This window comes from Neoarius graeffei, chromosome 2 (assembly GCF_027579695.1).
Source record: "Neoarius graeffei isolate fNeoGra1 chromosome 2, fNeoGra1.pri, whole genome shotgun sequence".
NCBI classification, from domain to species: Eukaryota; Metazoa; Chordata; class Actinopteri; order Siluriformes; family Ariidae; genus Neoarius; species Neoarius graeffei.
The window spans coordinates 31,216,514-31,234,906 of NC_083570.1; the positions used below are offsets into that span (position 1 = coordinate 31,216,514).

An 18,393-nucleotide genomic window follows, 5' to 3' on the forward strand; every position below is an offset into this window, starting at 1 on the left:
CTGTTAGCATTAGCTCTTGGTGCTGAAAGGAGAAAAGAGTTTTGTGTGTGAAGACAGAGATTTTGTGTTTATGATATTAACACAGGCTCACAGACACTTGGGTTTAATTTAAGCTACTACACTTCATGTTTTTATTGTCAGAGTTGAATCATATGAGTTGGATCATTCCTGTGACTCAAATCCAAGCTGATTTGAAGTGTATTTTTATTGACTTTGTTGCAGTAAGCTAAACTCCTAAGCCTTTCTCTTTTGTATGTTTTTATGAGTTGCATGTTTTAACAACGTTGTCTAATGTCTTGCTCTTCTTACTCTTTCTAGGAGAATCCACATTTATGGATGATCATGGTCCCCCAGCCCCAAAGGTAAATGTTATTGTGAATCTGTTATTCCCCTGTTCTCATCCCATATTCCTAAATCATCTTAAATGTGCATATAATCATTTATAAATGGTTCTCATATTTTTTGTGTAATCTTTACTTAGTTGTTCATATCTTGACATATACACATGTAATAACAGTAGTTTACTCATTATAGACATCTGATTAAACATCCGAAATGTAAGATTAGACTCTATTTGTCCTTTTTTTTAAAATCTCCCCAGAATGGGGTGTTACGGTCTAAGTAGCAACAGATTTGTATTACAGTTTTAAGTCAGCAAAAAAGTATATGCATTGTATTTGGAAATATATGCTTTATAGAACGTTAGGACATTTTGGGGCAGAATATTTGACTTGAGGCCATTTCTTCACAATTTGCACACACACACACACACACACACACACACACACACTCACTTCCTGTAAAGGGAGGCTGTTGTATTTAGTGCTTTCCATGGAAAAGAGTCATAGATAAAATGAAGGAGAGACATGATCTTGTGACTGAAAATGAGAAGGGAATGTTCTGCCTGATCAGCACTAACACTAGCAGCTCATTGTTAATGGTAAAACTGTAATAACTATCTACATGACATTTGTTTTGTTTTTTTTTTCTTTTTCGTAAGTACCTTTATGGTACTTACTGGAATGACTGGTTTTAATGAGTGCATTTTATTTCCAAATGCCAGGCATAAAATATTAAATAAGCAAAACAGGCTGAAGTATTTTAATCCTGTACTATGAGGATATTTGAGAAAACCATAAGTCCTCATTATTTTCATAAACTACTGAAGATGCATGAGCCAATAAATCAGTTTGTCATATCATAATTGCTTAAGCATTTTGCTATGCTATTATCACTAGTATAGTTTCATATATAATACATGTATCATCATACTCCACAATACAAAAAAACACAACAATGAAACTGAGTGATTTTGGATTCCTTCCTAATATCTATTCAAGAATGATGTGCTGGATTTCAGTCTTGCTTATTTAGTCCTCCACCATATACTGCAAACACACCTTTTGCTCTCTCTCTCTCTCTCTCTCTCTCTCTTTCTCTCTCTCTCACACACACACACACACACACACACACACACAAACACAAACAGATAAACAGAGTTTAGACATTTCTGAAGTAACCACAGTGTTGCTTTTCCAGGCAGAAACACTGCAGTGTGAATAACAGATTATGTAAAAAAAAAAAAGGGTGGAATTAGAAACTGACATAACATGGTTTGGGTTTTATTTCTTATTAAATCATATTACATACATGTGCCAGCAAGAGTCTAGCACTTCATAGTACTGGCAAGCAATGTGTGCATTCCAAAGTAATCGTGTGTGTGTGTGTGAGGAAAGTCAGTAAAGCTATTAACGATGCTTATTCAAATTAGTTCCACTCAATACTGTAAATACTAAAAACGTTGTGTAGAGAAAATCAGCAAAGAAAAAGTGATCAAGAGACAAGAATGTTTCTGTGACTGAAAGTCAGTCAGGCATATTTAAATAAAGCAGGTTTCAGTTCACAAGCCACAAAGAAGCTAAACAAAGAAGAGTCTGTGTTAACCAGGGCTTAATAAAAGTAGGATGTGAGAGAGAACAGAAAAAAGGTTTATTTCATACCACAGCACTGTTGATTCTAAATTCTGATTAGTCAGGTGGTGTTGATTTTAGATTCTAGATTCAGATTGGTCAGAAATTGTTGATTCTAGATTCTGATTGGTCAAAGGGTGTTTATTAGGGCCCGAGCACCATTCGGTGCGAAGACCCTATTGTTTTTCGAAGGATTCTACTTCTTATTATTATTCTGCCTTGTTTGGCCTTATTTGAGGCATTTCCCATGCACGAAAACTCATGAAATTTGGTATACACATCAGTCATTGTCACCACTACTCAGCCACAGACTTTTGGCCCCGGGCATGGCCCAGGGACTTCATAGTGCCCCTTTTCCATTTCCCATTGAAATGAATGGGTAGAACTTTGGAATGATGATGTCATAAGGCCATTTGGAGTGAAATTACACATGGTCATTTTTAACGTACTCCTCCTAGACGGTTTATCAAATTTATGTCAAACTTGGCAGACATGATGCCAAGATATTGCTGAAGTTGAATTGCTAAGGGATTTTTGATATGTTGTAATATTATAACATATAATATGCCAAGATATTGCTGAATGTTGAACTTGATATCTTGTAATATGATTCTGATTCTGATACTCTTTCGCCGTTATGGGCCTGTCTGGTATAGCGCCACCAACTGGCCAAGGAAAGAATAGGGTTTTGAATATGTGTGTTTTGACACATGATGAATTTTAACATGCTCCTCCTAGACGGTTCATGTGAAATTTGTTATACGTGATGCCAAGATGTCACTGATATTAAATTGCGAAGGGATTTTTGATATCTTGTAATATGTTGAAATGGCCTTATGATTTTAATATCTTGCCACATAAACAGGAAACGTGTCAGAAAGCCACAGTGCATTGACTGTATGGTTGGACACTTCTTATTTCAATAGATATTATGATTATTATGATAACCTGATGCCCAATGGGCCTGCCTGTTATAGCGCCACCACCTGGCCAAGCAGGAAATGTGCCAGACATTGGCAATGCCTTAACTGATTGATCTGACACTTTACAAAATATCGTGTATTATGATTGTGATGATATTCACATGTGTAATTCAGATGCCTAGCACAGCGCCACCATCTGGCCAAGCAGGAAATAGGGAAAAATGTTCAATTCATTAATGGATTGATCTGAAACTTTACAAAATATTGGATATCATGAGTCTGATGATATAACATATACAATTCTGTGCACACTCATACACACACAGTCATACGCATATTTATGCATACATACACTCATAAGTATGCACTCACATGCACACGCAACATCTATGAACACACTCTCACACACACACTTTCTCTCTCTCTCTCTCTCTCCCCCTCTGACAAACACGCACACACACACACACACACACACACACACACACACACACACACACACACACACACACACACACACACACACAATAATAGCAGAGCACCATACCTAAGAAAAAACGGTAAACCCATCGAGTCGATTTTTTGTGGTTTGTCCATGTACGTGTACCACCAGTCATACACACCGCCTAGTGGTCAGTGTTAGTAATTACCAGTCATACACACCGCCTAGTGGTCAGTGTTAGTAATTACCAGTCATACACACCGCCTAGTGGCCAGTCTTAGTAATTACCAGTCATACACACCGCCTAGTGGCCAATGTTAGCCAGTAAAGAAATAAAACAAAAGAGACTGACTTGGATATAAGAAAATTCTACAACCCAGAAACAGATGGGAGCTCCGCTTTTAGGCAGTGTCTGAATCTATATATTAGTGACCTGCCATCATTATGCATTTTGTTGCAGACATATGAAAACTCTTCATGTACACACACACACACACACACACACACACACACACACACTGCAGGCACAGGAAAGCTAAGATGACTTAAGATTACAGTGTGAGATAGAGATAAGGAGGAGACACATGTATAGTTTTGTACATATATAAATGCGCATTTTCACCACAGAAACACACACACACACACACACACACACACACACAGTCTTTGTCTATCTCTCATCCGTCAAGCAGTCATGGCATTTGCAACATGCACATCACCTTTGAACATTTGATGAATATATGACATATGACTGTTTTGTTGGGTGGCAGGATGTCCTGGGTTGCGGAACCACACATGCAAGGGCCCGTGAAGGCTACTAGCAGCTTTAATTCTTGATTCTGATTGGTCAGAAATTGTTGCCAGATCACAGGTTTATATTAATAAATATATCAAAAATCTATAGACTATCATTCTAATCAATGTTCTTGTTTCTATAGTAACAGTGTACACAGGGACTGTATAGCAGGTGCACCATATAAATGTATTTAAGCATGTGTGTAATTGTTGATATGGTGAAGTTTTCTCTCAGATGTTTGTTTAGCATTTCTGTAAGGAGTCTCCAGTGTCAATGCTTGTAACAGCTTTGTAAAAAAATTCAGATACAAGATATTTCAGCGGCTTTGTGGTTTCTCAGTAACAAACTGAATTTCTTATTAATTTTATAACAGATGACATACAGCTTTTAGAAGGTAAGTAGAAACAACAATTAATTAGATGTTTAGTAGTTCCAAAACATTAAGTAAAGTAAACTAACTCACAAATAAAACAAATGGCATTCTTTAATTAATAAGTAAAGTATGTGTTGGCAAATTTCCATGGCATGTTGCTCCAGGGCTGTTACAGGAAAAAAAAAAACAACAGCAATCCATGCACTGTAATGTTCTTTTCCTTACGTAAAATGTTTTTATTATTTAATACATTTGAGGGAATTATCTTTTTGGCTGGGCGACACAGTGATTAGCACTGTTCCCTCACAGCAAGAAGGTTCTGAGTTTGAGCCCAGTGGCTGATGAGGGCCTTTCTGTGTGGAGTTTGCATGTTCTCTCCATGTCTGTGTGGGTTTCCTCTGGGTGCTTCAGTTTCCTCCACAGTCCAAAGACATGCAGGTTAGGCTAATTGGTGGCTCTAAATTGACTGTAGGTGTGAGTGTGAATGGTTGTTTGTCTCTACGTGTCAGCCCTGCAATGATTTGGTGACTTGTCCAGGGTGTACCCCACCTTTTGCCCATAGTCAGCTGGGATAGGCTCCAGCTTGCCCGTGACCCTACAAAGAATAAGTGGTTACGGATAATGGATGGATGAATCTTTTTGGCTGGTGCAAGCTTTATTACTGTGGTGATTTCCCATTTTATTAATTTATTTTTTTTATTTTTTATTTTTAGTTTTACATACAGGGATTTTGTGCCTCTTACTGTTTTTGTTTGTTTTTTAAATTACATTTCTGTAGATAGCCATGTGCACCATTTTACTATACAACACTGGCAAATAATAAATAAATAAATAAATACTCTTTTTTGGGCTTATTTTTTGATCAACACGGACTCAAGCCCAGATATAGCGGTGGTTTAAACTGAAAGGTGTTATTTACCTTTAATTTGGTCTAATCACACATGCTTGAGCTTTGAAATGAACTTTCAAGCCTGTATTCAAGTGGGAATAATGACAGAGCAGTGCTGATCAGACAAGGTCAGACTAAACCGCTTCAGACAGGAATGGCTCAGGAAACTGCACTGTAGGAATCACTCGGCATGACTGTTTACAGTGTTGTCTTTCATGGCTATATTTGACTAAGGTTTCTGTTGCTTAAGTACAAAAAATGCTTATTTCAGCTTATAAGAATATGATATCAATCATGGTAAATTATGCACTGCTCTGAGCTATTGCATGTATGAGCACACTTTTTTTTTAAATAGACAAGCTCAGTGACTTTACCTTCATTTTCTCCCCAATTTGGTTTTGCCAATTCTCATCCAGTAGCCAACTTAATCCCTGTCACACAGCAGATACCAGCCTGAAGAACATGAAGGCTAGCACTTCCTCTGAGACACATGAAGATCAGCATCTTTTTGAACTGCTGCTCATGCAGCGTTACAGGGCAGCGTAACACATTCTGAGGATCAACTCTCTCCCACATACAGTATGTGAGTCATTGGCTAGTGTTGCTCTGATTCACAAAGGAGAATGAGTAAGCCCCTCCCACTCTGACAGCACAGCTAGTTTTGCTGTCTTTGACTCCCGTTCACAGTCCTGAGTGACAGTGGTTCATCCTGGTTGTATTTTTAAGTAAACAAATGTCCACCTAAGGCTGTTATCAACACAGCTCTTGCTACTGCATTACTGAAAATTAGACTGCTATTGACACATGTGGCACTCAGACATCCACCCCCAACACACACACTCAAGCCCAGACCACACACAAATCCTAATCACAAGCATCTCATCTCATCTCGTTATCTCTAGCCGCTTTATCCTGTTTTACAGGGTCGCAGGCAAGCCGGAGCCTATCCCAGCTGATTACGGGCGAAAGGCGGGGTACACCCTGGACAAGTTGCCAGGTCATCACAGGGCTCTAATCACAAGCATGAGGCATGAAATTGGACAGTGCTTGTATTGCTAATGTTAATTCCTGCATTGTAAATGTCCTCCTCAGCACATTCTGCATAAATAAAAACAAAACAAAAAGAAACAAACAAACAAACAAAAAGAGGGTTAGTGAGTCACAGCTGCAGGAGAACCTTCTCCTTGTCCTACATATTTCCTGGCCAACAAGTATGCAGATGATTACAGACTTAACAAGATCCACTGTAAGCAACAGGACATGCTTACAGGTTACAAGGCTCTCAGACACACACACACCCCCAAGATTTTCACACATCAGGAATTTACAATCTATGTAAAGCGTGTAAATTCCACAAGCTCTCCGCTACAATTAGAAACACTTTTTGGCTTTAAGCTTATGTTGGAATGAACATGTAAAAGTGAAATTAGTGAAAATGTATGCTTAATTTGTCTGAGACGCTTAAATGTGGTGGAAGGAAAGAGGAGGCCCGAGGTATTTCTAGTATTTCAGAACATCTCAGCAGGGCTTTACATTAACTTTTTTGCTCACCGGCCACTGTGGCTAGTGGTTTTCCCGAGTCACTAGCCATTCAGTCTTTTCATTAGCCACAATTTTGTTGCCAGGAAATCGCAGTTTTTTCTTCACCATGATACGTTAAAGTTCGGAAGATCTAGATTTAATTATGAATGGCAGCATATAATGTATCTCTACAGTAGCACTCAAGTATTCAGTGCTGTTAAGGTAGCTCCCTATATGAAAACATGCAACCAGTTCAGACAAAAATATAAACAGAGTATTCTGTTTATTGAACTCAAATTCAAGCCCCTTACAATATGAAATATCGTATAATATGAAAAATAACATTCAGTACAACTGAACTGATTCTAATATTAAAAGTCCAATTCAAAACATTTATCACTGAAAAATATTTGATGTTTTGATATGCAAGTATTATGTGTATTATCAAGTATTATTATGTATAATCTATTAATAGTGTGTGTGTGTGTGTGTGTGTGTGTGTGTGTGTGTGTGAACATGTGTAGAGAGAGACATTAAATGTCCTCATTACATTCACCATCAGATGAGTCTGAATGGTCCATGAAAAATGGTCATCGTGACCTGAGGCTTCCAGCGTGCTATAAGTTGATAGCTGGGGCGAGATCAACTTCTTTCCAATCACGTGAACGTTTCTAAACATCAGCTCCATCCTCTCCAGCTCAGCCGACTTCATGACAGCCAGGGACTTGAAAGCAATGCTGTCCTGTAGTGAACTCGCCGTCTTCGCCTGTTTTGATGTTATAGTACTGATGTGTGCATTTGACTTTTCGTGGTCCTTTATAGTTTCAAGTTTAAAATTACTGGTGCCTGTCTTTGCCAGACTTTCTACAGTCTTTGCAGTACATGGCATTTTTGGTTTTGCTATGAACTAGCCAATCTCGCCCTCACTTCCATTTGTCATTGAACTGTCTTATCTTCCTATTAGTGTCTTGTTCATCTCCATGGCCGTAGCCAGCTATGAGGCCACCAAGTTCCGGATCTTGGTCATTTTTAAGAGCTGAAAATACATTTGTACGCTAAATATTCAACTGGATAAAAAAATAATAACATTAAAATGTCTCCGTAAGTTGTGCATTGTTAATTATGTTAAACGTTGATTCTGTCTTCTGTGTCTGTTTCATGCGTGTAGCTCTAAGACCAAGAACACAAACGCGAATGAGCGCATGATTCGGCAGAGGAACGCAGTGCAGTAGACACAGGTTTTTCATGGTAACCATCAGCGCACTTTCATGAAGCTGTTAAATTTACATTTTCAAAGCAGCGCAGTTGTAGTCTACCTTGTTTGTGATTTTAAAAATAAATAATTTGATAAGCCAAAGCAATAGAGTGGAAAGTTTCAACTTATGTTTGCCTTGGATAACTTTGCCTAAAACATGGTGGTGTATACTGATTTTTTTTTCCCAGAATTTTTTTTTTTGTGTAGGTGTAACGGATGCCAGATTGTTCATGTATCTTATGCTTAGTTTACACGTACCCGGGTATGTATCAAAACGGATAACCCCACCTCTCCGTTTTCAAAAATATCCACGATTACACCAGACCGTTCTCCAAAATATCTGCATTCACATGGATCCGCATAGATACGCGGCTAAGCGCTATTATGAGCATGCCAAACACATAGGTGGCAGTATAAGGAGAAGTATAAAGCCATATTAGCCTATCAGAATCATGAAAATATAAATGACATGACGGCGGCGACGTTGCTAAGCAGCAAGCCTTTGTCTTGGTGGGAGGAAAAGTGCCTGAAAAACTGCGACCCTCCTCGCAGTCCTTCTCCTCTGCTCCTCATAAAGCAGTTGTAGTCCTATTTGCAAATGCAAACAAACCAAAAGTGTTTGCAAATATGTAAAAAGGACGACCACCCGTGTTGCATCCATGAGACCATCAAACCAAAATATTGAGCGCCTGACGCAAATATTGTTCTGTGACGCATATCGTGACGTCGGGAAAACCTAAAACTCTGTTTTCTACTATTTACACACAGGCATGAAAACAGAGTTTTCAGAAATCTCCACTTTGCCCGGAGTTTTCAAAGATATCCATTTCAGTGACTGAAACATCCGTTTACATGTAAATGAGAGGTGCAACCGCATAAATAAATATGCGTCTTCATAGATATCCGGCTACGTGTAAACGGGGTATTAGTTACATAGGCTACATGGTTAGGGGATCTTTTGTCCTCATTGCTTGGGCCAGATCAAACCATTAAACAAGCTTAAATTATTCTTACTCTTGCCACATACATGATTTTTTTCAAATCTGATGATATTCAGTTCAAACACCATTAAAAGTAATTTCAGGAATAGATCTCTTGAGTGGCGTGTAATTCACCCCTCTCATTTAAATATGTCGAAAATGTTTCGGTGCGCGCTTTGCGCATCATGGACCTCGGTGATTTTAAAATGCTGCTCCGGCCCTGATCATCTCTGCCCCTTTTTACCTGAGCATCAGGGTTTGAAACTCCAGCTATAGATAGTTTTCACTGACGTCACGGCATTCCGGGGAACGCCCTCCAGCCGCCATCTTGTGGGGCAAACAAAACGGACCATCGCCATTACCGGCTACGTTATCTCGGACGAATTTATGAAGTTATATAGTCAGTTTTCTAAAATAAAGATCAATGGCGGCAAAGTCAAGCAAACGGAAGTATATAGATACATTGGACGACATCTCACGACAACGGTATGCAGCCAAACTGGCCTTGATTGGGGGAATTGACCCCTACGAAGTGGACAAAGATGCATTTTCAAGTGACTATGCAGGGCTGCCATCCATATCGTACCCTGATATTGTGAACTATTTCGTGAATAGTAAAAGTGCCTACACACTTGACGACCTCAAAGCATACAAGTCGCTGGAGTCATACAATTATTTTGTCTGTGGCTGGGTCCGTGAAGTCCACCATATAAAAACAAGTGACAGTCATGTCCTAATTACAGCCAAGGAATGTAAACATTGGAATTTTAGAGCTCTCAACACTGCATATAAATATATGTGTGTGTATAATATCGAGTTGATTTAAGACAAATTTTACATCCATTAGTGGTATTACAGTACCATGTCAGTATAAACTTTGTAATATAATTAACTGGTATGTAGGCTTGTTACATTTTGTGTTTGTTATGATAAATATGACAATTTATAGGCCAGTAATAATCATATGTTTGCAGCCTTGTACCGAGCGATATTAAGTGTACATTACAATGTAAACGTACACTCAGCGGTTCCAGTTAGGCATTCTCCAGAGATTGTTTACATGATGTTTTGGTTTCCAAAAACAAACTTAAACACAATTGATTGTTTATTTAAACAACTTACCACTTATAAAATGATTGGAGCAGACTTTGCTGTGTTTGGAAGGCTGATAATCCTTGCGGTTGATTCTCGCAAGCCATAGATTTCTCCTTTGTATGCTGAGTTTCTTTGTTTGCTCGCCTTCGTGCTCCCGTACAGTGGGAATTCCATAAAAGCTCCGCTTGACGTCATCATCTGACCTATTACGACAGCCGTGAAAACAACAGGTGTGCACCATTGCTAGCTTTAAATAGCCTGCTTGGGTTCTTTTGAAGACTTTGTACTCGCGCGTTACAATGTGTGCTCAGTGACCCGTACGGTAAGCTTGACCCACAAGATGGCCGCCACTAGGGAATCCCCGACTCTGTGATGTCATGTGAAAACTATGTATATGCCGTCACATAGTGCGCTTGTCAGTCGTCAGCAACTTTGTTGCTTTGTTCATTAACCGCAGGTTACCGCATCACTGATTTTATCTGAGCCGTTAACGAACGTTCTAAACAATTCTAACATGTTGTGTCAGAATGTTTATGCAGGTGCTCATGGGAGTTGTAGGCGCATAATATTACATTGCAATGCGTTTATTATATCAGATGCCTTCAGAGAAAACTACAATTAAAATATATTGTCATACCACAGAATAAACCACCCGCCAAAGTGGCTAGTGGGACTAAAGTCATTACCCGCCAAAGCCGAATTTTACCCTCATTTGGCGAGTGGGCGGGTGCTAATGTAAAGCCCTGCATCTCAGACTCCAGCAAAATATATGAGGGTTTGAATTTTTTTTTGTTTGTTTTTTTAAATTAAGAGACTACATTTCTGTGAATCCTTTCCCCCCAATATTAACGTTTCCACAAATCTTCAGACAGGAAGTGCCCAGAAAGCACTAGCTCAGAATTCCCTGTCAGTTTTACAAAAAACATAGTGAATGTTGTAGCAAATCCCTGATGTGGGTGGAGTACAGAAGCACAGCAGGCAGGACCTGAGGTTCTTACAAACTTTTTTTTTTTAAAGAGATATGCTTTTCAGCCTCTCTCTCTCGTGCACACGCACACACGCATTCTGGTCGGGAGCCTCTTTTCTCTGCTCTCCCCCTCCTTTTATGCTCCATCCCTGTAACAAACACACACACATTAATTGACAGCAGGTGGAATGACTTAGCCACTTACGGTACCTTCCCCGACCCTGCCCTCCATTCACAGACTGCTGTTTGACCACACCCCCGCTGCCACAAATGTTTACAGTGTTGTTTGTGTTGTGGAATTACTCTTACCACCTTAAAGCAGATTATTTTCTTATAACCAGTAAAGATGTCCAAGGTCAAGGTTTTTTTATTTGTCATTTCAACCATATACAGTTGATACAGTACACGATTAAAACAAAACACCGTTTCTCCAGGACCATGGTGCTACATTAAACATTACAGGACTACAATGTACAACATGCAAAGTGCAAGAGTGCAACGAATTCAACACTGCAAACAATAAACGACACAAACAACATAAAGTGCAGATTCAAACAACATGAAGTGCAGAGTTGAGTGTGCATATTGAGGTAGTATATGAAATGGGGATAAATAAATGTAAACCTAATGTGTGAGAGAGACATTGTAAACATTATAAGCAATAATGCATTATTGTCCGCTGTGCAAAGATTGCAGTGTGAGTGGTGTGTTCAACAGTCCGTGTGTATCAGAGGTGTATTAATAACCAGAAGTGTTTTATTTCCCTTTTACCACATAATTTTGCCAACACTACCAATTTTTTTATTTATTAAAGTATGACACATAACTCCAGTTTATAGTTACATTTAATGTTGTGGAATCTCTGCGACACAAGATAATCCTGATATTACTTATGCAAAAAAAACCCAGTTATAACCAGCTATATGTGTTAGGGTTTTGCTGGGATTCGAACCTGGTTCATTGGTGTGATAATCCAGCAAACCCCCACTAGGCCACCAGGGGGATGACTCAAATGCAGAGGCGTGAGGCAGAAGTAGAAAAAGTATCAAAAAGGTTTATTTACAATATGTACAAAAAATATCCAAAAAGTAAAAATACAAAAACGCTCAGAAGATATAAGGGAAAAAATAAAAAATCCAAAAGTACAAAACAAAAGCCAAAAAACAGAAAAGAAAAGGCAAAAATACCAAAGCTCAGAAGATCCAAAAAACACAGTAACTACTAGGTCCAAAAGAAAAGCAAAATGCAAAATAAAGAACTCGGTACAGAGGAAACTGGAGATAAACATAACAGCACAAAGACTCCGTGACAAGAGGACTGAACTAAGGGGGTATAAATACACAAACTAAATTGAACACAGGTGAAAATAATCAGGACTAAACAGGCAATTAACACAAACACAAAACACAGGAACAGTGGCGGCCTCTAGAGGCCAAAACAAACATGACACGAAAAGGAAATAACAGCGGCCTCTAGAGGCCAAAACAGTCCTAGTCCTAACAATATGTAATACATACAGCTGTGTTCCCTCACCACCCTTAAACTTAATAACACAAAACATGTAGCTTAGCATGTTACCAAGAAACTTCAGTATGTTCTGAGTGCTCTCACATGGTATAACTCCATACAGAAAGTTTCACCATATCAGTTATTATTATTATGTATGGGGTAGCACGGTGGTGTAGCGGTTAGCGCTGTCGCCTCACAGCAAGAAGGTCTGGGTTCGAGCCCCGTGGCCAGCGAGGGCCTTTCTGTACGGAGTTTTCATGTTCTCCCCATGTCCGCCTGGGTTTCCTCCGGGTGCTCCAGTTTCCCCTACAGTCCAAAGACATGCAGGTTAGGTTAACTGGTGACTCTAAATTGACCGTAGGTGTGAGTGTGAATGGTTGTCTGTGTCTATGTGTCAGCCCTGCGATGACCTGGTGACTTGTCCAGGGTGTACCCCGCCTTTCACCCGTAGTCAGCTGGGATAGGCTCCAGCTTGCCTGCGACCCTGTAGAACAGGATAAAGTGGCTAGAGATGATGACATGACACATTGTACATTTTCCAGTTTATAGTTACATTTAATGTTGTGGAGTCTCTGCGACACAAGATAATCCTGATATTACTTATGTAAAAAAACAGCTATAACCAGCTATATGTAATACATACAGCTGTGTTCCCTCACCACCCTTAAACTTAATAACACAAAACATGTAGCTTAGCATGTTACCAGGAAACTTCAGTGTGTTCTGAGTGCTCTCACATGGTATAACTCCATAAGGAAAGCTTCACCATATGAATTATTATTATTATTATGTACCGGTATGGGGCGGCACAGTGGTGTAGTGGTTAGCGCTGTCGCCTCACAGCAAGAAGGTCTGGGTTCGAGCCCCGTGGCCGGCGAGGGCCTTTCTGTGCGGAGTTTGCATGTTCTCCCCGTGTCTGCATGGGTTTCCTCCGGGTGCTCCGGTTTCCCCTACAGTCCAAAGACATGCAGGTTAGGTTAACTGGTGACTCTAAATTGACCGTAGATGTGAATGGTTGTCTGTGTCTATGTGTCAGCCCTGCGATGACCTGGCAACTTGTCCAGGGTGTACCCCGCCTTTCGCCCGTAGTCAGCTGGGATAGGCTCCAGCTTGCCTGCGACCCTGTAGAACAGGATAAAGCGGCTAGAGATAATGAGATGAGATTATTATGTATAAGAGTGTTTTCTATTGTAAATTGTAGTTCAAGTGAATAATCAATGAGTGTACCAAGCAACAAATGCTAGAATTGGATGGTCTTCTTCTTTCTGAAAATGAATCACGCAGAACAAATCATAAGTCATGGAAACTTGGTCAATAGCTTGAACCCCCACTAACTACTCAGCTAAAAGAGATGGGTCCGATCGGCCTGATGCTGGAATTACAGTGAACTGTTTTACATTTTAGCTTATACCTCATGAACTGTAAGGCAAACAATGAAAATACCCATTTCCACTTATTCCTTGGGATCTGGCAAACAAAAAAAGCCTCAGGAACCATTTAGCTCCTCCCACTTTGATTCTGAGATCATTTGCATAATATGCGAAACCTACTTTTACAAACTAGTCCAAGGCTTTATGCCATCCCAAAATCAGTGTCAAGCTACTCAATAGTGTCTGAGTGTCATTAAACATACAATGTACAAACCCCATTTCCAGAAAAGGTGGAATATTTTCCAAAATGCAATAAAAAACAAAAGTCAGTAATTTGTTAATTCATGTGAATTGACAAAAGCACAAAGAAAAGATTTGCAGTAGTTTTTTTTAACTTTATTTTTTCAAACAGTAAAAACAGATATAGACATATAAAACACAGGGGGGTTAAACACTACTTTGTGACGTAAAGAAGCCATTTTGTCCATCTTCCAGCATACAGCTCTGTTTTGACTCTAAGATCGAATTTCTTCTACAATGTCCAGCCAGTGGTTCAGTCCAGGTGGGTCAGCTCTCAGCCAGCTCCTTGTAATGGCTTTCTTAGCTGCAAGTGATAGGATCTTGAACAGATATACAGTCTTGAACAGTATATATACAGATATATATTCTTTACCTATTACATCAACTGGTATCAGTCCTAGATACCTGTATATACACCGAGGATCATTAGGAATATTATATCCAAAAATTTCACCCATGACTCTTAAAACTCCCTCCCAAAATGACTGTATTTTCATACATGACCAAAATATATGAAAATGGTTGGCATTCAGTTGCCCACAATTTCTCCAACAGTATTGTTGTTGGCCTAATTGTTTATTTTTAATTTTTGGTGTAATAAAAAAACGTGTTAAATTTTTCCAACCGAACTCCCTCCATTTTTTAGAGCTTGTTGAAGTATGTTGGGTCTTAAATATGGACTGCCAATCACTCCCAGACAACTCAATCTTGAATTCTTTTTCCCATTTCACTTTTATATACTCTGTATTTCTTCCCTGTTGCTTCAATAAACCCTTGTACAGTTTAGAGATGATTCTTAAGGGAGTTTGCTTGAACGCACCTGTTAACACTTCAATTACGTCATTCCCTTCTAATGAGATTTCCTTCTTAATTTCTGTCTCATAAAAGTGTCTCAATTGAAGGTATCTGTATAAATCTCCATTTTCCAGTCCAAACTCATTTTTAAGTTGTCTAAATGATTTAAAATATTGCTTATCTTCCAGTGTACATATAGCTGTTATTCCTTTGTCTCTCCACTTTTGGAAGGTCTTGTCTAACATTCCCGGTCTGAACCTGGAGGAGTGAGAAGGCCAAATCAACAGCTTACAGTCCCCTGTTAACTTGTACTTTTTAACCACATCATACCATATTTCAAACGTTTCTCTCATGATTGAGTTTTCACCCTTAAGATCCATATGCTCTTTTCCACTTAACCTTGACTGTGGAGGGGCCTGACCCAGGCTCATCTCAATGTCCCTCCACCTGGCTTGATGACCCGAGGAGCACCAATATACTATGTATCTCAACTGTGCGGCATAGTAGTACTCTCTAAAGCTTGGCAATGCCAATCCTCCATTTTCTTTGTCTAGCTGGAGGATTTTGAATCTTATCCTAGGCCTGGCTCCCGCCCAGATAAACCTGGATATTAGCTTGTCCCATGCTGAGAATTGTGAATCTGGTACTCTAATTGGGAGCGATAAAAAAATATATAACAATGTAGGCAAGAGATTCATCTTGACTACCTCAATTATTGAGCTGAAATCCATTACTAGTGTTGACCACTTTGCCACATCTTTTTGAATTTTATCGTCTATTAATTTATAGTTTGTCTCATAAATTCTGTCAAATTCTTGAGTTATTACCACTCCTAAATATTTTATTGACTTAGCATTCCAATTTAATTTATATCTGTTCCTGATTTCTTTATTTGGCTTGTAGTTAAAGGTTAAAACCTGAGTTTTAGACATATTCAATTTGTAGCCTGACGTCAATCCATATTCTTGTATTGTGTTTACTAATTTGGTAAATGTTGTATTTGGGTCTTGAAGGAAGGTGATTATATCGTCAGCAAATAAACCTATCTTGTGTTCATCTCTTGCTATTGTGATTCCATCCAGCCCGTCCTCTTGTCTGATTATCTGAACAAGTGGCTCTATGAAAATCACGAAGAGGGCCGGGCTAACACAACAGCCTTGTCGCGTCCCTCTGTACAGTTTAAAGGTCTCTGACAGGTGACCATTAATTTTAGCTCTGGCTGATGGGTTAGTATACAATGCCTGTATGCATTTAATCAATTTATCATTGAAGCCCATCCTCTCTAGTACTTTATACAAAAAGTCCCAACTGACCCTATCAAACGCTTTTTCGGCGTCTAAGCTGATCAGGGCAGCGCTTGTATGGTGTTTATTAACATGGTCTATGATATGGAGGGTGCGCCTGATGTTATCCTGTGTTTGGCGTCCTTTTACAAAGCCTGTCTGGTCTTCGTGTATCAGGTCAGGCAGAAAATGCTCCAATCTTTTGGTGATAATGGACCTGAACAGTTTATAATCCACATTTAGTATTGATATTGGGTGATATGACTCGCAGTATTCTTTATTTTTCCCTTCTTTGGGAATGACAGATATCACAGCATCCCTCCAAGACGGAGGGGCTATAGCCTTCTCAAGTGTCCAATTAAATGATTCCAATAGTACCGGGGCAAGGACTTCTTTGAATTTTTTGTACCATTCATTTGGATAGCCGTTGCTCCCAGGGCTCTTATTAGTCGCCAGTCTACCTATGGCTTTATCCAATTCGTCTTTTGTAATAGGGGAGGTCAAATCTTTATTTTGCTCAGAGCCTATAGAAGGGAGGTCCAGTGAAATTAGGAATTGTTTTATTTTCTCTTCATCAACCTTCTCAGGCTGTGAATATAAGGTCTCATAGTAGTTTTTAAAGATTCTATGAATGTCTTCTGGATCATATTTTAATGAATTTGATAGGGGGTCCCTGACTTTATTAATCGAATTTGTTATTTGTTGCGTTCAAAGACGCCTTGCTAATATTCGTGTTGCCCTTGGGCCTGACTCATAGAAGGTTTGCTTCATGAACCTCAGTTTATTTTCAGTTTCATCGTTCGTTAAGTTTTCTATTTGTTTTCTTATATCTTTAATCTGATTCCCTATTATATCTTTATTGTCATTTTTGGGTCGTTGTTTCTCTAGTTTTTCCAATTCCTTCTGATCATATTTTAATCTCCGGGTTTTCCTTAGATGAGCTGTTCTTGATATTAGCTTCCCTCTCATAACTGCTTTCACTGTATCCCAAATAATAGTAGGATCGACCTGGTCATTCCTATTGTCATTTATACATTCACCAATTTCTTTTTTAATTTCTTCCACTGTGGATTTATTGTTCAAAATTCCAATATTCAACCTCCATAGTGTATTCCTTGGCTTACTGTTTAAATGTATACTTAGATAAACAATGTTGTGATCGGATATATCCACTGTTCCGATTGTACAATAATGTACCCTGTGTCTGTCTACAATATTCATCAGGAAAAAGTCCAACCTAGAGTGTACTTTGTGTGTAGCTGAGTAGTGGGTGAATTCCCTATCCCTTGTATGGGCACTTCACACATCAAATAAGCCTGCTTCTCTTATCAGGATATTTAAGTCTTTCGATTTTGGGGATCCATGTCTGCTTGTACTTGTTGTGTCTAGTTGGTGGTTCAATATTGTATTCCAATCTCCCGAGCAGACAAGGATTCCTTCACTCTCAGAAACAATCAGGTCAAATAATCTTTTGAAAAAAGATCTGTCACTCTCCGGAGGAGCATAGACATTCACAAATGTGACCAGAACATTATCTATCCTGCCCTTGATTATTATGTATCTACCTTCATCATCTCTTTTTTCTTTAATCAGATCAAAGTTCAACAAATTAGATATCATTATCACAACCCCTCTTTTTCTACTATTTTTGCTTGAACTATAATAGGTATTGGAGAACCCAAACTTTTTAAGTTTCTCATGTTCTGGTTTTGACATGTGTGTCTCTTGTAAAAATAATATTTGGGATTTATCTCTCCTCATTTTCACTAGTACCCTACTCCTCTTGACCGGGTTACTCAGACCGTTAACATTCAGAGATGCTATTTTCAGATTATGTGACATTATTACTCAAACATAGGAAAATGTAGATGGCTTCATAATAGTGTTGCCCCCCAAATAACACAGTAAAACAAGAACAAAGACAGAAC

The 18,393-nt window shown here is 39.0% G+C and overlaps 1 protein-coding gene across 6 annotated transcripts in view; it reads left to right on the forward strand.

Annotated features, from left to right (window-relative positions):
- usta (uronyl 2-sulfotransferase a) overlaps positions 1 to 18,393 on the forward strand; it is a 348,511-nt gene that overhangs the window by 185,685 nt on the left and 144,433 nt on the right. For all 6 annotated transcript variants that reach the window (XM_060914081.1, XM_060914084.1, XM_060914086.1 and 3 more), the window contains one exon: positions 319 to 362. In XM_060914081.1, the coding sequence (XP_060770064.1) occupies positions 319 to 362 (44 nt within the window). The remainder of the gene's footprint in view (positions 1 to 318; positions 363 to 18,393) is intronic.